Source organism: Pleurotus ostreatus (genome assembly GCF_014466165.1).
Source record: "Pleurotus ostreatus strain PC9 chromosome Unknown scaffold_4, whole genome shotgun sequence".
In the NCBI taxonomy this organism is placed as follows: Eukaryota; Fungi; Basidiomycota; class Agaricomycetes; order Agaricales; family Pleurotaceae; genus Pleurotus; species Pleurotus ostreatus.
The window spans coordinates 2,722,428-2,747,315 of NW_023503159.1; the positions used below are offsets into that span (position 1 = coordinate 2,722,428).

A 24,888-nucleotide genomic window follows, 5' to 3' on the forward strand; every position below is an offset into this window, starting at 1 on the left:
ATTCAGACAGCGCTGCCGGCGACGTCGCTTCGAACGGAACAGCGCTCTCGGACCCGGAGGCTGTCGAGGGCGAGATACTTATATGTATAGGACAATGTATAGGACGATTAATCATTCGTGTTCGATTTGTACATCTTTGCGGTTTTCCAGAAAGTTGATCTCCCGGCTCACGGGGAAGGAAATCTCAATGGTGGTGAGCTTTCATTTTGGTTATCGCATTCGTGGCTACAAGTTACTGTGATTACCCGCAGCTGGACAGCGCACCGATGTGGTTGGCCCAGTTTTGGGGGCTGTGAGCCTTTCGAACTCGACTCATTTACCACCTCGACTTGCCACATGTGTGCATCATGCACTTGGATTAGACCCCGGGATCAAGATACCGGAATTCCACCCTTAACAACAAACCCCAGACGAACCCAGCCCTCCAGGTCATGTATATAAATGTTGGGCCTCCCTTTCTCCGGCGTACACGTAATCTGTGGATAGATGACATGAGATCATGCCTGTCGCCATTCTCCCATCCTAGCCTTATCTGTGAGGTGTCCCGTTTCGCCTAATTACCCATTGAAGTGTGGAGTCTGAGACTGCCAGGTGGGCCTGCTTTTTATTTCTGCCAAGCCACCTCCATGTCCCATAAACTAAGCCCAACTAGGTTTGTTTAGGGCCCAACTTTTAGCATTGCATGCATTCGACGGCATGAACTGTGCTCGTACCCTTCCGGATGTTGCGCCATCGTTACCCTCTTTCCTTCTACTGCCGCAAGGACGAAGCGTGTCCGATCAGGACGATCAGCAATTCGCGAGGGTAAGATATCGCTACACCATAATGTGAGGCCTACAATACAAGATCAATTATCGGCATCGTCTCACCACTGAATAGAAGCCACCGCGGTGGTTTACCAGGACCCGCGACAATGCCGCAAATGCATTATCTCCGTGTACTTACCTATTTGGCCTAGAAGTCGGCGGGGACATAGACGATTTTGGAGTCTTCGGGCCTCCCAAAGTGTACGAATGCGGTCGTAGGCCTCCGCAAAAAGCCTCAGAACAGTCCAAAATGTACAGTGTTTTATTGTCAGTTGGAGGAGAATATGTGCTCGAAATCCTCATAGGGCTAGGGGCCTCAGGAGCTCCCCCTGAACATCCTCGAAATTGGTCAAGTGGCCGCGTGGACTTGCACTTAAATGGGGATTATCCGAATGTCGAGACTGCAATATCTTCCACACCAGCACGACGAACGTTGTTAAGTTTTTGAAGCCTATTGAATATATAATATAATCTGATTGACTTTCAGATTCATTGTCAATCAACAAAGTCCTCCAGGTGTGCCTCCGATATTCGTCTGTAGGCAGTATATTTCGAGCATTGTCGCGTAGGTCTACCTGAGTATAAATGCTTGGCCAGTGAGCTGGATTATCAAGGGTCCTGCAACCTGGTTTACCGTGAAGGCCATTAGTATTGATGGAGTTTGAAGCTTAAGCTTGAAGCTCGAGTGAGGAATTCATTCTCTCCGCCGACCACCTTATTCATCATTGCTGATGTGTGCCCAAATCGATTCCCATCCACAAGTCAAGTTCCGTACGCGCTTGCACATGACCCGCGAAGGAAGATGCGAAGTTAAAAGGGCATTTCCTGATTATCACAATCGGTCGAAGAAGAACTATTTGCTTTTCCGTGTAAGCGTTATGAATGAGAATTTGACCTGTCATTCCCACACCATGCCTTGTAGGTTTCACAGAAAGCTGACACTAGCATCGCCCCCAAATCCCGGCATCTCACTGGTTCGTGTCCACTCATCAGTAAATACATTGGCAGAAGGCTCTGCCAATGTGCTCTGTCCCATCCTTCTGGTGCGCCACCGGATGTGCGTACTACTGAATTGTAAACAGCAGTTTCTGATTACTGATCTGAGCGATATGCCTGACGGACTTGATGGGAGTGGGTCAAGGCCTGTATAAGCTCTCAGCTTCTCTTCGGCTGTCAAACCGCGGCGTTGTACTTCCACTCACAGTCACTGCGCCAACCCACCGCAGATGGTTTCGCTAAAGTGAATAACTTACGTTCAGATCACCGCCAACATAAAAGCTAGAATAAACATACATGCACAACTCTGATCGTGGATCTTAATTAGCAGTAAGTTACAAAGTAGAGGATTATTACGAAAAGGGGTTTCAGGATATCGCGGAGGTAATTCAATCAGGGTTGCTGACTCAGCATTCCCTTCAGGAACATGATCCAACCCCGCGAATACGCAAAAGGAAGTGACGCATTTGGGAAATCTGGCGCCAGCCAAACGCTTTCTTGGCTTGTCCCTGCACCACTCCGCTGCTCACCATCCTCCCCGGAGCCGCGCTGAGCTCGTCGCCGTCGTAAGAGGCATCAACGAATGCCCTTTTGGACTCGTTCAACTGTCTCGAGCGTCGCCTCTACCAAATGGACAGAGGATGTTGCGCTCCAGTGTGCGGAGAAGGCTCTCGATACTTCCGTCAAGACGACGACCCCGAGCGATGGACCGACATTGCCGCCTCCGGCTCTTTCGAATGGAAATGGTGGCGCAAGTCGCAAGAGGAAGTCCGCACGCGTCGGCGTGAGCTTCTCGGTTCATTGGGAGAAGTTCAGGCGGCGCATAGGGACCGGGACAGCACCTTCAACGAGCTCCATTCTAAACGAGAGTGCTGCTGATAGCAGTATCCTCCAGCCGACACATTGCTACAGATATGAGGATGAGGATATAGATGTAGATGATGTGGTTGTGGACCGGATATGGTCAGAGGAGCTCAAGTCGTCGGTCTCACACTCGGAGAATGGTGTTTCTCCTGAGAAATCGGGTGACAGTCATCCTCAGACAGCAGTTAGCGATCACGAGAGTATCGTTCCTCACGGCGGCTTTTGGGCTAGCTCGACGGCCCTTATCATTCTTAGATGGAGAGTCTGGCCAGCAGTGAAGGACTTCTTCGACTCGAAGTTCACCGACGAGAAGTCTGAGCAACACTATGTACAGGAGAATTGGTTCCACAGCAAGGTGCGCCTCTATAAAGTTGGCGTCCGTCGTACCGCTCATAGTTGTCATAACTTGCTCTCAGCGTCTGGCACTTTGGTCCTCAGTCTGGTTGGCTGTAAATTGGGCTCTCGGCTGCGGATTTGTTCCCAAGCCATTTGTTCTGATGGACAAGATATTCTACTGGGGGGTGGGTCCGTTCTGGTATCTAGCCGTTGCATTGATTTACACTATCGCTAGGTCGCTCCTGCTCTGAGTTTCCCCGTCTTGTGCGTTGATCACTTTCATTTCTTTGGGACACGAATTAACCCCTGTTATCTATAGCTTCTTGGCACTTTACGACTGGCCCCGCGATAGGCCAGTGCTTTATCAATGTTTCGTTGCGGCGTCGGTATGGATGTGGTAATGAAGTCCATCTTTTCCCGCTTAACATCCTTCTGCTAACACCTTTGCATAGGGCTACATACCAGGTTCTATTTATGTATGGATCGTTCATCCTTAATACTCTCTCATTCTGACATTGTCTCAGGTATTTATGCGGCACATATAACAAAGAACGGGCTCTCTTCGACTGTGGGACCAGAGATTTTGTTGGTGTAATGTACTATACAACAGTGAGTAGATACATCCCCTATCTGACATGCTCTCATTTATATAAACAATAGGCACTCCAAACCATCGCTATCTTTGGTTTGAAACTGGATCGATTAGCGGCTACAGTTGGAGCAACAGTTTTCTTCATTTTGTAGGCATATTTCCTACAGTCCCTAGCCCATTCTCACGATTGTTGTAGCTCGTGTGCTGCCATAATTCCTGACCGCCTAGCATGGACACGAAGTAAGTTTCCTCCTTTCCTCGGAATCCAGTCGTGAGGCCTCACGGTTTCAATGTTCCGTTAGCGATGATAAACTTTGCTGTACGTCGCAACATGACAACTGTGTCGCTTGACCACAAACACCATGCTTTGCTAGATATTTCACATTTTCATGATCTATGTACACTATAAGCGAGAATCGGTAAGTCGATTTAACCCCAATGCAATCAGCCCCTGCTCACTTCTTCTAGGCTGAACGTCGGGTCTTCATCATGCGCGATCAGCTGAAGGTACAATTCAAAGCCAGTGAGTCGGTATCCCCTCCAGAATTCGGTTCGTATTAAGGACGCAAATCAGCCCAGAAAGCGCAGGTCAATGAACGTAAAGCAGGGGAATCGAAGCGTCGCCTTACCTCGTACGTGTCTGCAACTTACTCTACTCTACATGCTCACTTTCTTTAAGATATGTGTTCCATGATAAGTCAAAACCTCATCGCGCAATACCCCTAATTTACATCTTAGCGTATTTACAGGTCCGAGTGCCGTTGAATACCGCACGTATGTCTCACCCTTCATAAACATACGTGGCTTGATGTATGTTTTTATATTCAGTGCTTGCTGTTCAAAATATGGACGCATCTGGCACGATCGCTAAAACCCAAGAAATCGAGTTCAAGGCTCTGGAAGGTTCCCTGTCCATGATGAGCAAAGGTGTGTTTCATATACATGAACCATTTACTTACTAACCCTTCCTCTGGGCAGTGCTTAATGATGTTCTTGATTTGTACGTCGCCTGCAGTACACGCTTCGCACGAAGCTTACAGCTGTACTCCTTTAGTAATCGAATGGATAGTGGCAGGTTCGAATCGGCGCCTAGAGTAAGCAGTACCCCGTTTCACAAATCACGTCGTCGATGCGTCGTTCTGATCAATGCATTAGCCCTATTCCTTCCACCAAGCCATGCGTTCGCTCCTTATCCCCCTTCGCCTGGCTACTGATGCCCGAGGTTTGGAATTGGTCATAAACCTTGATCCCAACATTGACCTGGTTCGTGGTTTGACGATTGCCTCTCTAATGGACTGCTTACTTGCCGCAGGCTGCGCGCTGCGCAGCATACGAAGCCATGAAATATTCCCCCGAAGACACGAGGAAGATTCTTAGCGAGTACCCTGATTTGGATGGCATTGTAGTGGGAGACGAAACTCGCCTCCGGCAGATTATCACCAATCTCGCGAGGTGATTACCAAAGCACATAGCTTCAGGGCTCGTAGCTCACCTCCTTTTCAGTAATGCATGCAAGTTTACGCCCTCCGGAGGAACTTTGACCATAACGACGCGACTTATGCTTCCAACTTCCCCGCCTGACTATGCGACTGGTGAAGTGCCCTCGGAGTCAACGACTACTCGACCCTCGATGGAAAACCAGACTCACCACTCGCTGTCGACCTCACATCTGTCTCAACACAATAGGCACCATACCGATGCTCCTCCACTTGAGTGGATTGTTGTAAGAATAGAAGTTTCCGATACGGGTCGGTCTGCAAATCCCTGGAATCACTTCGTATACTCACTTATGCATAAGGTTGCGGTATTCGGCGCCGCGATATGACCGAAAGCAAGCTATTTTGTACGTCTTCGGGTCAATGCGATATTAATCTGTATTGACCGCGACAATGTAGCTGCCTTCAATCAGACAGAACAGGGGCGACAACAAGGTATCGTTCAGACGTGTGAGTACGATACTGATTTTGCTGATGCACCTTCACCGTAGGTGGGAAAGGTACAGGACTTGGTTTGGCCCTCGTCCGCTCGATTGTTAAGCTGAGTGGCGGGCGGCTGGGCGTGAAATCCAAGGTCAATGAAGGGTCAACATTTTGGGTAGAACTACGTGAGTGAATTCAGACATCTTCAATCGAGCACACTTTATCATTTTGTGTTGCAGCTTTGGGTGTTGGTCTGAAGACCTTCGATTCCGGGGCTGTCCCCGTTCTTGGGGCAGAGCCTATAGAAGCGAGCGACTTTGGGCGTTTGCATCAATTATGGAGAGCCGATAAATCGGGCGACGACACTCCCAACGGCAACCTTCCCTCACCTGGTCTTGGAAGCATGATGTCTGCGTCCCATACGAGTGCTGGTACAGTTCGGTCGACTGCTGCCCTTCAGGGTCTAATGGATCAAGGTGCGGAGCTCGCCAAATTAAAGTCAATTCGATTCTAATCTTTTTGACATTCAGGCGGGCGGGTAGAGATATCTTTGGACGATGCACATTCAGTGCCTACGCGAACCATTGGCGACTCCTCCACAGGCACTCAATTTGACTTGTCTGGCGCCTCTGACGAATCTCCTACCCAAGGTTCCTTCCCGGTAGACAACACCAACGTCGTCTTACCTACTCGACCGAAATTCGTCCAGATGCCTAGTCACATATCGTTTGTAGCGGACCCCAATACAGTTACTCCGTCCACCAACATGTCGGGTCGGTCAGGAACGTCACCGCCCACCTCCCCCGGCATGAGCACCTTCGATAGCAACCGTGTCGTCAACAATTGCTCGAATCACACCCTGCCTTTCGAATCCGGCCTGAACGTGCTGGTTGTTGACGATGATCCATTGACGCGTACGCTCATGAAACGCATTTTAACGAGGTTAGGCTGCTCCGTTTCCACCGCAGAGAACGGTGAAGTCGCTTTGGAGATGATCCTCGCTCCAGCTGGACAGACACCCTCAAGCGATGGGTCACATAGCAATGGCCCGATCTTGGAACAGGAGCGGCCTCCACAGAGTCAAGACACCAAGTACGCCGTGGTGTTCCTCGACAATTCCATGCCTGTCATGTCGGGACTCGAACTTGTCACAAAGTTGCGGGAGATGGACAGAAAAGATTTTGTCGTAGGAGTGACAGGTTTGTGATGATTAGTTTTGAGAACACCGTTTCTAACCGATGTTTGATAGGCAACGCACTTTTGACTGGTAAGTAGCTATGAAATCAACATTGCTGTCCGCGTCTTGATAAGGCTTTTAGACCAACAAGAATACCTTGAAGCTGGCGTGGATCGGTACGCCCTTTGGTACAAAGACTCTATTTCCTCTGACGTTGTGCCCGTAGAGTCCTCACGAAGCCAGTGCTTGAACGAAGTCTCAAAGACGTACTTGTTATCGCTGATGAGCGACGAAAAAGAGGTAACCCCTCAAACACCACGGACGATACACCACTATAACCTTCTATCTCAATGGCTGATACGGGATCACTTGTGTTGATATTTTCTTCTTTGGGCTCTGGTGGACAATCTTTCGTTTCCTTTGCTTTGGTTGAACACCGAATCTACTATATCATCTTCGGCATCCTGATGCGTTATTTCTGGCCTTTATATACGGGTTTGGTCAGCTTTCATGGGGGGTTCGTTTAGAGCATCGCAATGTACAATCCTTATGCACCAACTAGCACAGACTCGAGCATAACGTTATTACCTGACCTCTTTCCATCCTTGTTCGTGTTTGGGAACGTGAATGTTGCCTTGATCCAGAACTGTGGCCCAACTGTGGCGAGTGAGAACGCGATAGCTAATTGTCGGCTTTAGCCGAATGAGGCAAACGGCCCCGTGTCGCTTGAGGCTACAGGCGTGAAGTGTTCCTTGGATCCTAGCCACGACGTTCTCCCAACCAATGGCGCAACGAAACTCAAATCCACCTTCCCCAAAGCCATCTGTTACAACCATGAATTCTGCCAGAGGGTCCCCCCCTGCCACTCCTCCCTCACCACCAGAGGGCAATGATTCAGGTCCGTATTTATCGTCGGGCTCAGCTTGTAATCCGAATATACACTCAATTTACTATCGGACCAGAGGTCAAGTTACCCAAGAAGAGAGAACGAGAGGTTTCACTTGAACCGGTCACAACACCAAGATTGCAGAATGTATTCCTTCTCCACCTGTGCACGATGCGCGTGTGAGCTGATTTGACGGGAATGTCTGCGAATATTTAGGATGGTGATTCCATACGGCACGAAATGGCTAGGACGCCTGCGAAGAAAAACCGTAGACACCTGGACTCTACTCGAGAGGAGGAGGACGCATCGCGATCGCGATCGCCGTCGCCGTCATTGCTGGGAACTTCACCCCCACAAGAAATAAAGATGAAGGTGCGACAAATCTCGCAGGGCGTGGAGGACCTCAATTGGCGCAATATGAAGCCCATGGCGGAGGATGAAGAGGCGGACATGGAGCAAGAGGCATCGGCCGGTAACGTCGCTGACGACACTCAGCCCATCACTACTGGCGCGGCTGCTGCGAACGGACTCACGAACCATACACCTCCTTCGCAGGCGCAGTCTACTCCGGAACCTCAAGATAGCTCCCGCCTCACGGTAGCTGGCACCCCCAACGACACCGGAGTTGAAGATACTCCGACCCAGCAGCAGGAATCTGTTCGGAGGGGGTCTGAGAGCGATGGGACCGAGGACTCTAAAGGTGTTAAACGCAAGTTCTTCCAGCGGGGCACCAGCCAAGGACCTCAGGAGAACGGCACATCGTCTTCAAGTGCCGCCATTGCTGAACCTGCGAAGCGCCCGCGAGATGACAATGATAAGGACGATAATCCTAGAGAAACCAAACGACCCTCGCCTCCCCCCGAGAAGGAACAGACTCAGCCAGAGCCTGCCGCGAGCCCGGCACCCAAATTTGTGAGTTTCAATATATCTACAACCGGTCATGCCTGTTCAAATCTATCTCCTAGGGGGGATTCATGTCTTACGCATCCGCCAGCTCACCTTTCGCTGCTGTAAAAGGCAAGAGTATCTTTTCTACCTCTAGCAAATCCTCGACACCCCCTGCCTCCGTGGCAAGCCCCACGCCATCTCCTTTCTCCTCCTTCTCCTCTACCTCCACGCTGACATCTCCCACCAAACGTTCTGGATTCGAGGCGTTCGCTTCCTCGGCCTCTCCCTTTGCTTCCGTGGCGAGGTCCAAGTCACCTGGTCTAGGCTCGTCTTCGAAACTGAACCGAAATAAATCACCCTCGCGACGCGCTAATCCAACGAATATTAACGCTTTCTCTTCTTACGCCACGACTGGGATAACAGCGTTCTCCGCGCCGACTCCCAAACGCGCGAGAGCTACTTCCCCCAACGGTGCTAGTAGTTCTTCACGAAGTTCGTTAGAAAGATCGGCCACGAAGGAGAGCTTGGGTGTAGAGAGCAGTGGGAACGAGGATGAGAGAGATGACAGGCAGTTAACCTTTGGCGAAAAGCTGCGCGCAAGCAAAGACAACGGAGAGGACACCAAGAGTGAAGAGGAGGATGCTAAGATTGTACTAACAGAGCAAGATGGTAAGCTCTTCAAACGTTCAGCCTGCTCATATCTCACGTTGTGTCGTCTGCCAGTACTAACGGGAGAAGAGGATGAAGAAACCTTGCACCAAGTTAGAGGGAAGCTGTTTACGCTTGGAGACACTAATCAATGGAAGGAGAAGGGCACTGGCCTTTTAAGATTGAACGTGAGGAGATCGGACGGCGGTGGGGCTCGCCTAGGTTCGTCCCCCCGTTATTCTAGTGGTCTTCGGAAGGCTGACTTTGCTTTAGTTATGCGCAAGGAGGCCGTGTATACTGTACTGCTCAACGTCACTCTCTTCCACGGCATGCGCTGCACATTGGCCCAAGATCCCCGATATCTGAGATTCAGTGTCATCGAGGCCGGTATGACGACGCATTACAATCTTCGTGTAAGTTTAGCCTGGCAACCTTCACACGAATCTAAATACTTTATACCTAGGTGTCTAATGCCAAAATCGCCCAAGAACTCTTAGAAGAGATAGAAGCCAACATTCCGCCTGCATGATGCTCCTCGACGACATAGCGACTCCTCTCGGCTCGCTCGCATTCCATGCGAAGGTCAGATTCTTTGCCTGACTGTCGAGCCCCCAAGGATGACGTCGAGGCATGAACGTTACGCACACATACAAGTTGTAGCTTAAACACGGGGCTGGCATAAAACATATCAGCTCAGTTGAACCATTCAGGATGTCATCGTGAATCCGCATGTGTATTTTATGATTAATCGTTGTAATATGTCTTGTGGTGAATGTAGAAAGTACGGTTTACATTACATCTACCAGGTTCTTGAGATTTCGCTAATATATCGAGTGATCTCTATTCTCCATGTGCGTGTCTGCCAGGCGTTCTCGTGGAGAGCACCTTCAAGTATCTTTGCTTTGGGGGCATTTGATAGGTCTGCAGGGTTTCTGGCGGCTGCAGCGAGGCGGAGACTCATTTGTGGGGGAACAACTTCATCCTTCTCACTGACCAGAATGAGCGAGTCGCGTCGTAGTCTATCTAAGACCGTCTCTGGGGCACCGGGCTGGCGATTGCTTGCTCGAGTCATGGCGGAATGTGCGTTCCATTTGTCGAACACTAGAGGCGCAAGGTAGCGGTACGGAACCCATCGCTCTGGATACAGTGCCTGAACCATATCTGGGACCGATGTGAAGGGGTTCTCCAAGATAAGGCCTTTGATCTGCTGGTACCGAGGATCCGAGTAATATGAGATACTTCTGTGCTTCGGATTCTTTGAGTCTGATAGCTGTGAGGTCAAGCACACGGCGATAGCGCCACCCAAGGAATGTCCGTATAGGATGATGGGTATCGAGGGGTATCGTGTAAGCGCGTAGTCAAGAACGTGGCGATAATCAGAGAGGATGCCGGCTTGCGTCGGCCTTCGAGGTGTGGATTTCCAGTATGATCGAGGGGCGACAGATATGATGTGCAGTGGTACTCGGGTAGGGCTAGGAGTTGAAAGCAGAGTCTGGAAAACGGGGAGGCGGTGAAGAGGGTTCCCGGCGTTTCCTTATGTGCGTGAGCTCGTTTACGCAAATGGTGAGGATGAGGGAAGATGTACCTTGGAAATATATGATGGCAACTTTAGGATTTGAGTCTGTCTTCGAGCGAACGACGATACCCGACAGTGAGCTAGTTCTTCCGTTCGCGATGTTGATTTCTTCGCAGACAAGGCCTTTCAGCTGGTCCTTTGGAACGTCCGCAAGGTCCTCGTCTCTGGCGCCGATTGGGGCATACCCTACACCATTGTGCAAGTTCGACGATGCGATGTAGATGTGTGTACGGGATATTCACCCATGTAGATTATCTTGCGTTGAAATATTACGAGCATCAAGCACTATGAAAATAGGGCGTTAGTCCTATCCGATCGTAGTGCAGTAGTGTCTAGCCACTTTGTATGCCCACAATGCTAAGGGCAAGCCAGCTAGCACGGATAATGCTAACCATACGGACGGCCGTTCAGAGCTAGGACCCATCATCGCCAGTGATACGGCTCCAGGATATGGGTGATGCCGCCAGGGTCGAAGAATGCGCAACGGGACGAGCGGGAAAGCCATGAGATTCTTGCGCCCAACGATGCGAGATCGCTGCAAAGACGACGCGAGAAATTTCGCAAAAAAGGACATGTTGGCCAACGTGGGGATCGAACCCAAGACCTTCGCGTTATTAGCACGACGCTCTAACCAGCTGAGCTAGTCGGCCGACGAAACGTGAGGTACGGTTCCGGAACACAAACAATCTCAAAATCATTCCCTGGTCGCTAGTTGCGTCCCCGATTATACGATGATGTGCTACACGGTCCTTCCAGTGTTCTTACTTACAAAACCGTGACCCAGTTATAGCGGGGCGCCTTTACACCCAATTATGGAACCACGATTGGGCGGAGGCGGGACTCCCACGTTTATGAACCGCCCCTGAATAAGCCTTCGATTCGGGGGCGGGCAGGGGCTAACACTCTTTCATCTTACCATCATGCCGTCTTCCAATACAACCAACAAACGAAAGTTACAGGGTACAGCATCTACAAAACAAGTGTTACTCGGCTTTGCTTCATTGAAGCGAACCGCGACGGGGCATGTCGCTGGAAAGAAGAACGTCCAACGCACCAATTCCGCTCCTGTCCGCGCCAATGTCGCCGCAGTGACAAAGAGTCGATCTGAAAGCCCCGAAGATACGATAGAAGACTCTGATTCTTCCTCCTCGGCCTCTGCGGATGAAATCGAGGAAGAACGAATAACAGAAGATGACGCTATCAGTACGCCGGTCACTCGGAGGAGTGCACGTATATCTGGTGTCGCCAAAACCAAGGCAGAGAACAAGGACATCGTTGCGGACAATGGCATGTTCCGTTCTCGGAATTCGCTGGACTCTTCTCCTCGTAAGCGCCCTGGGCTCAAGAAAGTGGCAGAGCCTGGACTATCGGAGGCCTGGCGCAAGCACTATGGCGTAGCGAGGCAAAAGATGGGCGGCCTCCAACCTAGTGAGTTATTTGGATCACCGTATTTCTTGTATGCGCGTATATTCATCAATTTCGTAGTCCACGCCGAGAATGAGACACCGATCCATCACATTTTGCGGGTGTTTGATCTGTATGTCATCCTCTTATAATTGCGACTCATTTCATGACTGTCCTTCAGGTCGTATGAATATGGACCTTGTGTAGGTGTCCCTCGCATACAGCGTTGGGAACGTGCGAACAAGATGGGTCTGAACCCTCCTCAAGAGGTATGGCGCATGTATCTACTTGTTTTGCACGAGAAGTGACTCATTCTTCCGCAGGTATACGAAATCCTGACAAACAAGGAGTACAAGGACAAGGATGCATATTCGCAAAGTGTGTTCTTCGGAGAGGAAATCTGACGATGATGTTTATTATAATGATTATGGTGTGTATCAGCTCGATTTCTACCCAAATATTCCACTCAGCGGCTGCCATCTAATCTAATTGCCTAGAACCTTGCTCTGTATTTTTTCCCGGACACGAATTGCTCTCTGATACTTGCTTGTGTGTATGTATATTACGCTTGACTGTACTTGAACTACGCTGCTTGCGTTTACCCTACCATCGGTTTCTTCGGCCAGTGGCATCCCGCCTTATGGAATAGACCCCCTGTCTACCAAGATCCTCTACTCAATCTAGCATCAAGCCTCTGCAGACGTGAAATAGGAGCAGGGAGCTCTAGTTCAGAACGTACGTCGCTTTGTAACGCCCTCCATTGGTCGAAGATTGACGGGTCCGTCTGGAAGATCAGGATGCTGTGGGGATTCGATGCAGAACCAGTATGCGGTCCTTGAGATCAATTTACCTTCCGGCTCAAGTACATCCCGGTATGTCAGATAGTCACATATGGGATGCGTGGATTCGTTGATCTGGTGTTGAGCCTGCCTGCTGTTTACTTCAACGACGCGCCGGAACACAGTTGCAATGCGTAGGATCCATCAACTCCACGATGGCTAAGCACCCCATGACACACTCTCTTCAGCTTCGATCGCTTCTCCGACCAGGGGCTGAGTTTACAATCCTTCCACAATCTAAATTTCCACATGCACTAGGACTCAGTATGACAGGCCTGGCAGCGTTTCCGTGCTGTTAAATTCGCGATTTCTCATGGTGCTTCGATATAGAGTAGAAACCATACCCTCAACTCCGTCCCGAAGAGCCATGACGTCTCTTTACCTCTTGTCTTGGTTTACCTTCGTCGTCGCCGTCGCTTGCTCGACTCCTGCAGATACGAACTCGACAGTGCTGCAGAAGCGCGCTATTTCCCAGCAGGTCTTCGATGATCTTGTGTTTTACTTCCAGTATGCATCATCAGCATACAACGACGTGTGCGCGCAACCGAATGGGAATACGTTGGTCCAACGCGTAATTTCATCCCACTCGACACCCATTATCCTTTGCCGCTTACAAAGGGATGGCAGATCGACCAACTGTTGACCGACACACAAGGCTTCATTGTACGAGATGACGGCCGCAAAGAAATCGTTGTTGCTTTGCGTGGCAGGTGCGACTACAAAAAACATGCCAGCCTTGGACTCAAGGGTGTTTGCCTGACTATTTAAACTCCAAAGCACGTCCCCAACCGACTTCTTGCTCGACAATGAGCTCTTCCTCGTACCGTTCATAACCCCGGGGGTCTCGCCACCACGTTTGTCTCTTTCTATTTCCTTCTCCGTATTCTCAATATCGTGTGGGGGTAGTTGGGTCGCTCGTACACACAGGCTTCGTTACCGCGTAAGCGCCGCCTAATTTGCACTCTAAAAACCTTTACAAAATTTCTTGGTCCACAGGTGGAACTCCATCGCGCTCCAGGTCATCTCGATTGTGCGAGCTCAACTCAACGCGCATCCTGGATACTCGCTGGTCACTACTGGTCATTCTCTGGGCGGCTCCCTGTCAAGCCTTGCAGCTATCTCGTTGAAGCAGAACTTCCCGAAAGTGTACGGACGCTGACCACACATCGAGGCTTAAAGCTTAAAGACTTACACAAAATATATAAGACCAATTAGGATGTATACATACGGCCAACCCCGAACCTTCAACCCCATCTCTGCCCAGTTCATCAATTCTCAATTTGGTGCAAATGCGTTCCGGTGTACGTACAGATCTGCTTTTGCGACGGCAACTGATATTTAGAACGCTTTCCTGATCTAGCCGTGCATACCATCGACGGGTCCGTCCAGGCAGTCACTACGTTGAGCTTGGCTTTTAATGGGATTTTTTAGAGCGGCGAGTTCGATCTCTACGGTTCTCGGTTATCGCCACCATGGTTCATCTAGCCCAATTACCTGTGTTGGTACTGGCTGATGTAGCGATTGTAGGAGTAGAGTACTGGCAAAACCCAGATCCAGCAACTCCAGTCAATGTCAAGCAGTGCTCAACCACCAATGGCGAAGATCCTACTTGCTCAGCGTCCATTCCGTTCCTTGGCATCGGTTCTTCACATTTGACTGTGAGTAAGATGGGTCAGAAAGGGCGATACGGCACTTGCTGATTATATCATTAGTACTATGGTATCGCCGCTGGGATCGCGTTCTGTACCTCAGAACCCTAATCACAGCTTAATTAAATCACTCGACCTCGACTCCAACTCGCTGGCTGTTGAATTTCCAGAACGGTGTTCATCTGATGTCAGTACGAGTCACAACTCACAGATCGATCACCAAGGAGCACGGTGCATGTATAAACCATTCACACACAATTTATTCATAGGATAGATTGACCCTTGACAGTCAATCCGAATCCAGGTTCATTTGTATATGTATACCCTTGTGGGTCCATGGGTACTTTGTTGTAAACAAGGTCTAGAAGATTGGGCCCTGCATTGGAGAGTGGGTCTCAACAAGAAACTTTCAGAACTCGTGCACGACCACTTACCTCATCTAATATCATCACTACTACCGTTTGTTCGGGTTGTTGCATTGTACCTTCCAACTCCGCGCCTGAGGGACAATGGCCAGGATCATCGAGGTTCCGTCATCTCAGATCTCTAGAGGTTCATAAAGCCTTCGAAAGTGATGCTTTCATGAAACGTCCTCGAAATGCACGTCCCCGACATCACTTCAAGCATAGAAGTTGATCCTGCGCACCTGAATGTTCGCTGGACTGATGGCGCCATGATTATCGATGGGACGTATGCTCAGAACAACGAAGACAAGACCAAGAATACGGTGAGCCCACATGCAGGAGTGGGACTGACACTGACACCTCCTCAAAGGCCATTTGTATCAAAACATACCCAATTAGTGCAAATCAATCTCGGGAACAGGTCGCTGCATCGTTGTCTGTGAGTATTCGGTCAGTGATTGTTCGGAGAACTGCTTGACGCATCTCGTAGCGGGTACAACGGGAAGCCGAGATATGGATGGATAGCAATCATCCAAATATCATTCCATGCTTCGGCATGTCTGAGATTACTGATGAGACCGTTGATCCTCAGCCAGCACTGGTTTTTCTGCGTTGCCCCAATGGTTCTATTGTAAGATATCTACCGTCACATGCAGATGCAGATGTCCACACGTTGGTACGCCCTCCATTTACCTATTTTCACTCGTCTGACGGTTTTGGAAGGTTGTTGGCTTAGCTCGAGGCCTCCATTACCTGCATGAAAAAGGTATTGTTCATGGTAATCTGCGTCCTGTATGCATCGAACTTGTCCTGCACAACCCCGATCTAACTCTGTTGCCAGCATAATGTCATGGTACTCGACAACGGCGAAGCTGCATTGAGCGACTTCTGCCGCTCGAAGTTCGGGGGGCATCGCGGGCAGACCACTAGGAGCCCTGCAGATGCCAGGTTCTCGGCTCCGGAATTACAACAATCTGGCAGTGCGAAGCCCACGAAAGAGGCGGACATCTATTCATTTGGCCTCATCGCTCTTTTCGTAAGCATCAGGACAAGAGTCCGACAGCAATGCACTGACACTATTCAGATATATGCAAGGCAACTTCCACTTTCAGACCACCCTGGGGCTCTGGCCAGGAGTGAGCCGCGTCTTGAGGACTACTCTACAATCCCCAAGTGTAAATGGGATATCATTTCTCCGTGTTGGCAACACTCTCCAGAGGCTCGCCCAGCTATGGCAGAAGTGCTTGCGCAGTTGTTGGAGTGATTACTTCTCGTAGTCATCAAAATTTCGTTACGCGTACATTGTACAGGATGTACCATATGTGTCTAGATACCTACAGCCCAGCATGCATATTCATTGACCATGCACTCATGCTTACCTCACCCGACTCTCTTAAGGCGATCATTGTTCTATGGAGTGCTTTTGCGGCAAACCGGAAGTCAAGACCTCCGAGTTTGAGGAGCTCCGAATAGAAGCGAGACGAGACGATTGGAGCTTCCTCGTCAGAGATAGGCCCGTAAGCCGCTACGGTGGAAGCAAACCCGACGGTCAACATGTCCTGAGGTAGTCGACATGTGGGTTTCGGATAATAGTTCGCTGCCGAAACTTCGTCAGAATTCGCTTAGGAGCAGAGGGACGAAACTACATACATTCAGGATGTGCAGAGAGAAATGCGAATGGAGGTACCGTTGTCTCAGCAAGGAGATCTGACAGGCGTAGGTGAACATCGCCAGGGAGTACATAACGGCAATCCGCTGGATCTGTGTGTCTCTGTTCTGCACGAGAAGTGATATGTATGCCGGTACAATTTCGCAGCTCGGAGATTATGTCAGGCAATGTCGCTGGCGGCACTAAATGAAAGTTTTGTTCAGGGATGGTGCTCCTGACCGAGTCGATCTCCTTTTCCGCTGGTCGGTCGAATAAACTTCGTGGAGGTTGGAGAAATACGACTTTTGGAGGGAGATCTCTGGTCTGTTGCACGGGCTCCGAATACATACTCAAGAAGGGGATGTACGAGGAAACAAGGTAACTGGTGAGATACCTAGGCGGATCAGCAGTATAATCTGCTGCAGCATGGATTGGAAGATCACATATCGGTCCCGGCGAACACCACCAAATGCGTGGAGGATCATCCGCCTCCTAAGAACATCAAGACACATCAGTGGCGAAACAATGGTAAATAATTTCTACCCACCGTCAACTGAAGGGCGGTGACAACAGGCAGAGCTATACCATCCCAGATGTTCTGACAAATCGCTTTGATTTTGGAATCCTCAGTTGACCCCCATTCAAGCCTTGTGGCTGTGGCGAGTTCGTAAAGAGTCGAATATTCAATGGGAAGATGTACAACAGAGGTAAGTTTTTCTGAGTTTGGCTGTATGAGGATGGCGTCACAGCTGGTAGGTGAGGCATTGATCATGACCACCCGTCCGTCGAGTTGACCGAAGATCCCAGTGGATCGACAGGCGGCTTCGGCTTTCGACTTCCATGTGGCCTTTTGCTTGAGCATGGGAGCCATGACGGTGTCGTAGTCTTTTATTTGCCCAACCACATCGGATGGGAAGGTGATTATATCTTCATCGAAAGATATGGTACCTATGGGTTCGGGAAGTCCAAATACCTCCAAGGCTTGAGCGGACTCCTTAGCGCGGACTACTTCTGCATCGACGGGGAAGAACAGCGAGCGAATGGTCAATCCGTCGACCCAGTACGTGGAGCAGCCTTGTTCGAAGCACTCTATGGCGGTCCAGATATCGCCTGCAATAAGAGCTTCACTCGCGGCCATGTGTGCGCAGGTGATTACATCCAGAATAAGACTTTGAGCAGCGTAATCGCGAAGAGCCGACCACATGATTCGTTGAGCCATTCTTAAGGCCTCTTGAAATAGAGGAAGTGCTGGTTGTTCGTTAAGCATCTTGACGCATTTCGCGCGGCTCCAAGCAGCTTGGAAGGAAATGGAAGGAGGGGAAGCGTTATGATGCGATGCGGCAGTAAAGAGAGCAATAGCCGCCAATAGATCGGGCTTGTCACCGTATTTTTCGTGTCGTGTTTGGAGGGCTGATGCTAGGTTATTGGTAAAGACTGCGGTCAGGGAAGGGCAGGACACAGGCATCCCCGTAGCCTCGCGGAGGTGGCTGATGGCGTGGTCAAGGTCTGATCTCTCGGCAGATGCGCCATACAGCGTAAGGTACGAGAGTGCGAGGCTGTTGCAACAAACCGATTTATTTGGGGACTCGCAAGGAATACAGGGAAAGGCTTCCTGCAACAGCGAGATGCTTTCTTGTATCGCCTCGCGATCGTTGCCTGATCGAGAGAGGAGGCGTCGGCATATTGCTAGCTCCATCAAATAAAGGGGGCGATCTGGGGGGTGATCCAGCTCTGCGATTGCTGCCTCATAAGCCTTGATTGCTTCTACAATATGATCTCTGGAACGATGCCAATAATAGAACCTTCTGCGGACAGAGCCAAGATGAAAATGGAAATACGAAGGACGCGGCCGCTCCGGATAGTGACCAATAGCCATTTCATGGAGCCCTTCAGCGATATTCAATGGAACGGTATAACGGATGTATTCGTGTCGCTGGGAGATTAACACTCCGAGGCGGTCTAATTCGTAACACAGGAAACGGGAAAGCCTGTGATCATTGGCAGGGAGTGTCTGGCGGCAGGAGGTTAGTAGGAGGGCCTCTCCAGCACGGAGGCAATACCCACCGAACGAAAAATCTCTGCCACAGACATTACAAGTGTATTCAACAACTCGAGCCGAATCAAGGCATCGAACCATTTACGAATCGACGATTGCAGGAAATTGTTCAGATATTGAGGAAGGGTAGGGTCGGATGTATCCGAACGACAAAGGTGGTACGCCCACCGAGTACATGCGTAGCGGAAAAGTCGTAGGTGGGCATTCGTAACACCTTCCTCGGTCTGCCAAGTGGGCCAGCCGATTTGAATAATTCTGGAACAAGCACGAGCCAGTCTTCCGTGCTGCACAGCAGGATCGAGGTAGAGATCACCAGCTCGGTCCTTGTTGGTCAAAAAATCGTGAAAAGAAGGGTGGTATAGCCTGATAGGCTGTTCTTCATCAGACGGGATGGCTAGAACGGATTGTAGCCACTGCAGAGTCTTGTCAGCGTTTCCATCCTCAAGCTCGAGGAGAATCTCGAGTTCCATGGATGAAAGTGGTTCGAAAACAAGTAGGATAGTTCCGATGACAGCGTGTACACGGTCCAATTTGGGGTCCTGGAGGATGATTTGGCGATAGAGATCATCTAGGTCTGCGTAGACCTGAGATTGGCCTTCCCGATGGGCGTCTAAAACTATCCTGAGTTGCTCCATTGGATGCAAACGGGGATCTCCAACAAATTTAAGGACCAGCGCCGCGTAGATGAATAACTGCCCTGATCTCTGAAGAAGCTTTTTCATCTCGAACTGCGTAGGCCATGGCGCTTTACGGGTTCTGAAGCACCTTGGGTTCTCCGCCTGAATATTCTTAAACCCTTGCTGGAGATACATTGCTATGTCGTTTTTTACGTCCTCTTCGGAATCTATATCGTGCGCGACGAAACGTTGTAAGTTGGTGGAGGCCGCTGCGTCGAAGGTGGCCTGGATATGAGGCTCCGGGCGACTAGTGATGAAAATCTTGAGGTCGGGTCGTTTGGGGCCCTGTATTTTACCGCTCAAGAGTAGACTAAGGACCCCTTTAGCGTCTCTACTGTTCTCGCATTCGTCGATAGCGTCGACAACGATGGCCATCGGAAAAAAAAGCGAGGGGACAATTCGCCGGAGGTCTTCCAAAGGCTGCGTTATGAGAGGTCTGAATTGTGCCGAATAGTTGAGGTCATTTAGCCGGGACTGTGTTTGCACCACTTGAGCAAGGAAGGGTATAAGGCGTATGTCAAATTCGCTAAGTTGGTGGGCCAATGTGGGGAAGAAATATTGCATCGTCTGATGAAGAGCTTTATCCCGAGCGAAAAAGTAGTTGGCGGCAAGGTAGTTTTCCTCCGCACAAAGTTCTGCGATACTTTGCGCGACCGTCGATTTACCTGTCCCCGCCATCCCTTTCAACCAAAAGACAGCGGGCGCATTGGGGTCAAGAAGCCAATTAACAATCCGCCGTCTCAGGTTAGTCCTTGTATTGTCCAGGCACGGAACGACATGAGAACGTTCTGCGGAATTATAAGAGGTTCCCTTGGCAGTGGGGAGTTTGTCAACCAGAAGTTTTCTGTCTAAATCGTTGCCTTCGTTAGACGGAGGATCTATCCTCAGACTGAAACTCACTGATAGATAGGGATTCGTGCGTCTGTATACGACAGTAAGATACATATCGCATATCGATGACGGATATTAGATTCACCTCTGCACTCATGAAGGTGCTCGTTGCGAGCTGTCACCGAATGACCCATTATTATTTATCTTCGTACTTGGTGGTTTGCGTACCTGAAAGCGGGATAAGGCATTACTTATGATACGAATATGGAATAGAAAAAGCTGAGCATCCTCGCTGCTTTCTATTATCCGTCGTGCACGGCCGTGACTAACCACCTGATTTATGGCAGCGCAAGATGCTTGAATTGATCTGTGGAACGTCAGAATCAGTCTTGTAGAACGCAAATTTTAGTCGTCGCTGACTCATTCAGCGTGGTGATGGCCTCTTTCAAAGGGGGAGGGATGGTTCCTGACTGATATCGAACGAAAACATTTTGGCAAGCTCCAAGATGCTCTGTTAACTGCTTGAAATCATCGGCATTCTGCCTAGCACGCTAGAAAACCATAAGGAAGTGAATAGGGATAGATCTTAGTAAGATTTCCCTACATCGATATTATCAATAATGAACAGGACACCTCTGAGAGCACCCTGTAGCCCCGGTGCGGGAACTCCCTCGAGTGTGTCAGTGGCCCCCCGAATCACTAACTTGGCCCCATTCATGGCCAACTTGGCGGCTTCATTCTGCTCGGTCTTCGGATGGGGACCGGGCTGTTTATTTTTCTTCTGGAATTTCTTGAAGACTTTCCGATACCACTTCTGCGAGTTGCTAGCGCTAGTCATTGAGCGCCGCCTTGAATACGAGGATCGCGGAGATTCGCCCACTGTCTAGTGCCAATCCCGACGACGGCTAGGAAGGGGCGAAGGGCGTAAGCGATCTGGCGCCATCCCCTTCGATAGAGCACCAAGGCACGTTGAAAAGGACCCACGCCAGACCACACGGAAACTGATGGTAACTCCCAAAAGTAATAAAGGGTCACTATATATTACATAAGGAGATGGCGCTAGATAAGACAATTTGGACAACAGACACTGTATGGGTAACGTATGCATTCGAGTTTTTTATATGCAGTTCTTATTGGCGAGTCCGGCTACCCGTGCAATGACTTCTTCCACAATGGGTCGGTTCTTTGGTTCAGCATTCCAACATTCCTCAATCAATTGCCACACTTCGAGAGTGAGTTCCGGTCCAGCGTGAGCCTGGCGCGACGGGCGATTTCCTGCCCAGAAGAATGCAGCGGTGGCGGCCCCAGCCTCGTCTGTGGAATAGGTAACTTCTAAGGTGCTCAAAACCTGCACGTGAAGGTCGATGAGTACCAATGAACCACAGACACCGAGTGGTGCTTACTTTAAGAGCTGTAAACCCAAACGCATAGATGTCTGCTTCCTTGGTCGCCAATGGCGTGGAGGACTTGGAGGGAGCATTTTCAGGTGGAGTATAGATATATATCCCTTCGTACCAATCGGACGACGTGATGTCACCGAGGATTCGAGCGGATGCAAAACTTGAGAGGACCGCACACGCTCGGCCATCAACGAGCCTGACGAGCACCTTTTTCTACAATGTGTTGTCAACACAGAGCTCCAGAAGCACTGCAAACTACTCACAGGTTCGATGCGACCGTGGGCTATATTGTTACCATGCAGATAAGACATGCCAGCAACCATGTCATGAATCTAGGTTGTATTCAGAAAATGCGGCGAAACTTGTATTTACGACTTACCAGAGACATGCGATGAGCATTCTGGTTTCTGGCAAGATAACTCAATATGTCTCCTCCCTCGCATAGGCTGGTCACGATCCGAAAATCGGATAGGTCGGAAGATGTTGGATGAGGCGTAGCAACAACACCATGGAAATATACAATATTGGGATGCCTCGACATCCGCAGTACTTTGATCTCTCTCGCCATCATCTGTGCAAGGTTACATATAGTTGGGGTATATCTTGAGTGTCTGAACTACTCACCTGTGCGTCAGCTATATCAGTTTGATAGACTTTCACCGCGACCTAGGCAGGAGAACTTAGATACGTGTACAACGCGAGGCCAAGGAATGGTCAAACCTGATGAACTTGGCCAGCTTGGATTATCTCTCCAGGAAAAACGAGGGAGCAGGACCCTTTGCCTAGCTTGACGTAGTGGCCTGTGAGCCTGATCTTTCCTTTGAACGACTAAAGGCATGCATTAGCAGTATCCGAGAGGTATTTTTCAAAATCAGACTTTACCAAAGCAACGAGGGGTCGAGCAAGATCTTCCTGAATCCACTTGGAGTAAGGGAGGGAGGCGATGTCCGCTGCTGATAGTTCAGCATTCGACCAAGAAGGTGAAGGGATTACAGTGGGCATTGAAACAACTGAACGATGCAGATGAGATATGAAACGCCATTCTATTTAAGTATTTTTGAGGTGGCCACCAATTTAGTGGAACAAGTCCGCTAACACAGCGATACAGGTTGCGATGCCACAATTTGCATATCGCTCTATTGTGCATTGGAACGCCCCAATGACTCGGACAGAATGCAGGTAGTGACGGGAAATACCGAGCCTGTAGCCAAACTCAGACTCCGACACAGTTACCTTTAGTCCGTAAAAGGCAATTCCCGCCGACGATCGTAGATGCAGCCAGGAATAGGCACGAACCTGCAGGTAGACCTCCTAAATGACTACACACTAAGAGCCAACCGGAGAAGCCAAGTACTATGTCGCTTCCGGTCCCCAAAAGCTTGAGTTCAAAAGGAACTGGGCTGTATATGTGCTAGCCGCAAAACGGACAATCGAGGGCGACCCAATGTGGTTTACCTATTGTTTTCTAGCCTTAGAACAAAGAAAACGGGACTCCGGGGAGTGAAATTTTCTGCATATGAACGCTGACCCGCAGCACCGTAGTCGGAGATTGACATCCTCGGTTAGACTGAATTCACAGCGACCGTGCTTCCAGTGTCACGCAGTATTCCATCACAGCTTCTCAACGGGCTTAATGTTTATATTCAGTATTATGAGCAAATAATTGGGTACATTAAACACTAGCTGTCGTCACTGGCGCAAGGGATATTCACCCGGAACTGTCCAAACCTCAGAAAGGGGAGTGGGGAACTTAGGTATGACAGAGGACCTTATGGTGTGCTTGGGTCTGGTTCCTACGAGTCTGCGGCTCCCATTTTCCTTTGTTCACAAGTATTGGTCCAAGTTCGAACCAGCACCAGAAGTATTTGATCCTCATCGTTGTCCTTTGAACAGCCGTTGATGGCACTGTATTCCAGGCGCCCCAGTTGAGCCCCCAGAAACGTAAACAGCGGTGTCCAAAAGCACACTTGTGGAGCTTGATATTCGAGGGAATATTCATTATCTGTCCATTATCTGTCTTAACCCTTGAATACAACACCCTGAGAGTGATTACTGGCAGGATAAAGAACGGGATCCATGTAACGATTCGTCATGCACCCAACAACCAAACCCAACAGGGTCCACTACAAGTAATTTAAATCTCCGCGATTATGAAATGTACAGCCTGAGCTCCCATGTAAGGAAAAAAACACTTCGCGTCGCGATTTAGGCCACTCCCTTTTTTGTGGCCAGGGCGAGCGTTCGGCGGCTATGATCATGTCTGGTGCCGTTCAGTCTTTTGTTTGAATAGGCAAAGGTGGCATTTGTAACAATGGATACCTCACAAGTGTAACTGTCTTACAAATTACGCTCTATCTATCCATTCCTCCCCAAGACAAGTACAATGTCTACTACTCATCGTGCAGCCATCTCCACAGAGGACCTGGCTGGTCACGGCCTTATGTTTTTTAACCCTCTCTTAGGTTGGACCCGTCAACAACCCTACCAATCCTATTTTCGGCGGTCGAGAAGAAATCGAAGGTCTACCTGAGGTGTGCTTCATACGCCCCTAATTTGACTCTAGGCTAAGTGCACGCCTGTCCACCAGAACTTGACCGCCTTCTTTGAAGCAGACCCCAACCCATCCAGCTCTCGCTCAAGGAATAGAAGGTTGGCAGCCGTTGTATTGATTTTGAAAGAACCAGATACGTCGTAAGTTCTAAGGAAGACTGTACATTGCGATGATTGCTTCAGGTTGCCGCGAAAGAGCGTTACTTTGGAGCAAACAGTCGACAAGATGCTGGAGGAATTTGCTGGGGTATGTCTGCATATTGGTTCTGAATGTCTATCCTTTTATTGGTGAATAAATGGCAGAAAATTTCCAGAAAAGCCAAGGTGCTACGACGACTGAAACATCCCAACGTTGTGAACTACCTCGGGGTGGCCTTGGGGTACCCACGGACATAACCAATCTTCCATTATGTGATAGGGCGGATTGCCGAGCTACATAAGGTATACACCTAAGTGTCAACGTCTCACCATGTCTACTTACAAGTTGTATCACTGGTGGTCGCTGACAATAAGGTGCTTGACATTGCTCGTGCTCTGAGTATCACCATGAAAACAAACCATCCATGGTCATCTCAAGCCGGTGAGTGCACACATTGGCCCTCTAGGCATTTCTCTCGTGATCTCTGAACAGGCAAACGTTTCTGTGACGAACCACAGGGGAGGTGTCAAGGCCGTACTTTGTGGTTTCTCGTGGGCCAGAATTATAGGCAATGCCTCGGACCCTTGAGTAGCAAAAACGGAT

The 24,888-nt window shown here is 49.7% G+C and overlaps 9 protein-coding genes and 1 non-coding gene across 10 annotated transcripts; 5 read left to right on the forward strand and 5 right to left on the reverse strand.

Moving 5' to 3' along the window:
* Positions 1-2,385: 2,385 nt before the first annotated feature.
* Positions 2,386-7,028, forward strand: PC9H_006740 (uncharacterized protein; the record flags this gene model as incomplete). The annotated part of the gene is made up of 27 exons (XM_036776284.1): positions 2,386-3,021; positions 3,083-3,187; positions 3,238-3,266; positions 3,322-3,399; positions 3,455-3,478; positions 3,527-3,611; positions 3,663-3,742; positions 3,791-3,834; positions 3,897-3,913; positions 3,969-4,013; positions 4,063-4,117; positions 4,169-4,226; positions 4,274-4,368; positions 4,423-4,521; positions 4,573-4,594; positions 4,649-4,688; positions 4,750-4,857; positions 4,907-5,046; positions 5,098-5,342; positions 5,393-5,437; positions 5,490-5,525; positions 5,582-5,698; positions 5,753-5,989; positions 6,044-6,712; positions 6,763-6,780; positions 6,833-6,866; positions 6,917-7,028. 27 exons carry the CDS (start codon positions 2,386-2,388, stop codon positions 7,026-7,028), a joined length of 3,273 nt encoding a protein of 1,090 aa, XP_036632303.1.
* A 496-nt stretch (positions 7,029-7,524) lies between these two features.
* On the forward strand, positions 7,525-9,641 carry PC9H_006741 (uncharacterized protein; the record flags this gene model as incomplete). The annotated part of the gene is made up of 7 exons (XM_036776285.1): positions 7,525-7,588; positions 7,653-7,723; positions 7,793-8,488; positions 8,542-9,133; positions 9,188-9,334; positions 9,386-9,525; positions 9,576-9,641. 7 exons carry the CDS (start codon positions 7,525-7,527, stop codon positions 9,639-9,641), a joined length of 1,776 nt encoding a protein of 591 aa, XP_036632304.1.
* A 270-nt stretch (positions 9,642-9,911) lies between these two features.
* On the reverse strand, positions 9,912-11,262 carry PC9H_006742 (uncharacterized protein; the record flags this gene model as incomplete). The annotated part of the gene is made up of 4 exons (XM_036776286.1): positions 9,912-10,645; positions 10,698-10,874; positions 10,931-10,973; positions 11,029-11,262. The coding sequence occupies 4 exons, from the start codon at positions 11,260-11,262 to the stop codon at positions 9,912-9,914; spliced, it is 1,188 nt and encodes a 395-aa protein (XP_036632305.1).
* A 2-nt stretch (positions 11,263-11,264) lies between these two features.
* Positions 11,265-11,338, reverse strand: PC9H_006743. The gene has a single exon. It is a non-coding gene; the product is annotated as a tRNA-Ile (tRNA).
* A 270-nt stretch (positions 11,339-11,608) lies between these two features.
* Positions 11,609-12,496, forward strand: PC9H_006744 (uncharacterized protein; the record flags this gene model as incomplete). Its single annotated transcript, XM_036776287.1, has 4 exons — positions 11,609-12,116; positions 12,174-12,225; positions 12,274-12,361; positions 12,416-12,496. The coding sequence occupies 4 exons, from the start codon at positions 11,609-11,611 to the stop codon at positions 12,494-12,496; spliced, it is 729 nt and encodes a 242-aa protein (XP_036632306.1).
* Positions 12,497-13,298: 802 nt separating this feature from the next.
* PC9H_006745 (uncharacterized protein) lies at positions 13,299-14,691 on the forward strand (the record flags this gene model as incomplete). Its single annotated transcript, XM_036776288.1, has 10 exons — positions 13,299-13,502; positions 13,559-13,641; positions 13,709-13,785; positions 13,838-13,871; positions 13,928-14,077; positions 14,147-14,232; positions 14,292-14,310; positions 14,363-14,406; positions 14,459-14,589; positions 14,644-14,691. The coding sequence occupies 10 exons, from the start codon at positions 13,299-13,301 to the stop codon at positions 14,689-14,691; spliced, it is 876 nt and encodes a 291-aa protein (XP_036632307.1).
* Positions 14,692-15,178: 487 nt separating this feature from the next.
* On the forward strand, positions 15,179-16,248 carry PC9H_006746 (uncharacterized protein; the record flags this gene model as incomplete). Its single annotated transcript, XM_036776289.1, has 5 exons — positions 15,179-15,307; positions 15,355-15,423; positions 15,475-15,660; positions 15,708-15,776; positions 15,826-16,248. The coding sequence occupies 5 exons, from the start codon at positions 15,179-15,181 to the stop codon at positions 16,246-16,248; spliced, it is 876 nt and encodes a 291-aa protein (XP_036632308.1).
* A 70-nt stretch (positions 16,249-16,318) lies between these two features.
* On the reverse strand, positions 16,319-18,328 carry PC9H_006747 (uncharacterized protein; the record flags this gene model as incomplete). Its single annotated transcript, XM_036776290.1, has 3 exons — positions 16,319-16,581; positions 16,635-17,124; positions 17,180-18,328. 3 exons carry the CDS (start codon positions 18,326-18,328, stop codon positions 16,319-16,321), a joined length of 1,902 nt encoding a protein of 633 aa, XP_036632309.1.
* A 329-nt stretch (positions 18,329-18,657) lies between these two features.
* On the reverse strand, positions 18,658-21,034 carry PC9H_006748 (uncharacterized protein; the record flags this gene model as incomplete). The annotated part of the gene is made up of 3 exons (XM_036776291.1): positions 18,658-20,254; positions 20,617-20,747; positions 20,801-21,034. The coding sequence occupies 3 exons, from the start codon at positions 21,032-21,034 to the stop codon at positions 18,658-18,660; spliced, it is 1,962 nt and encodes a 653-aa protein (XP_036632310.1).
* A 279-nt stretch (positions 21,035-21,313) lies between these two features.
* Positions 21,314-22,598, reverse strand: PC9H_006749 (uncharacterized protein; the record flags this gene model as incomplete). Its single annotated transcript, XM_036776292.1, has 7 exons — positions 21,314-21,544; positions 21,600-21,809; positions 21,860-21,928; positions 21,976-22,167; positions 22,221-22,262; positions 22,317-22,424; positions 22,479-22,598. 7 exons carry the CDS (start codon positions 22,596-22,598, stop codon positions 21,314-21,316), a joined length of 972 nt encoding a protein of 323 aa, XP_036632311.1.
* Positions 22,599-24,888: the final 2,290 nt, after the last annotated feature.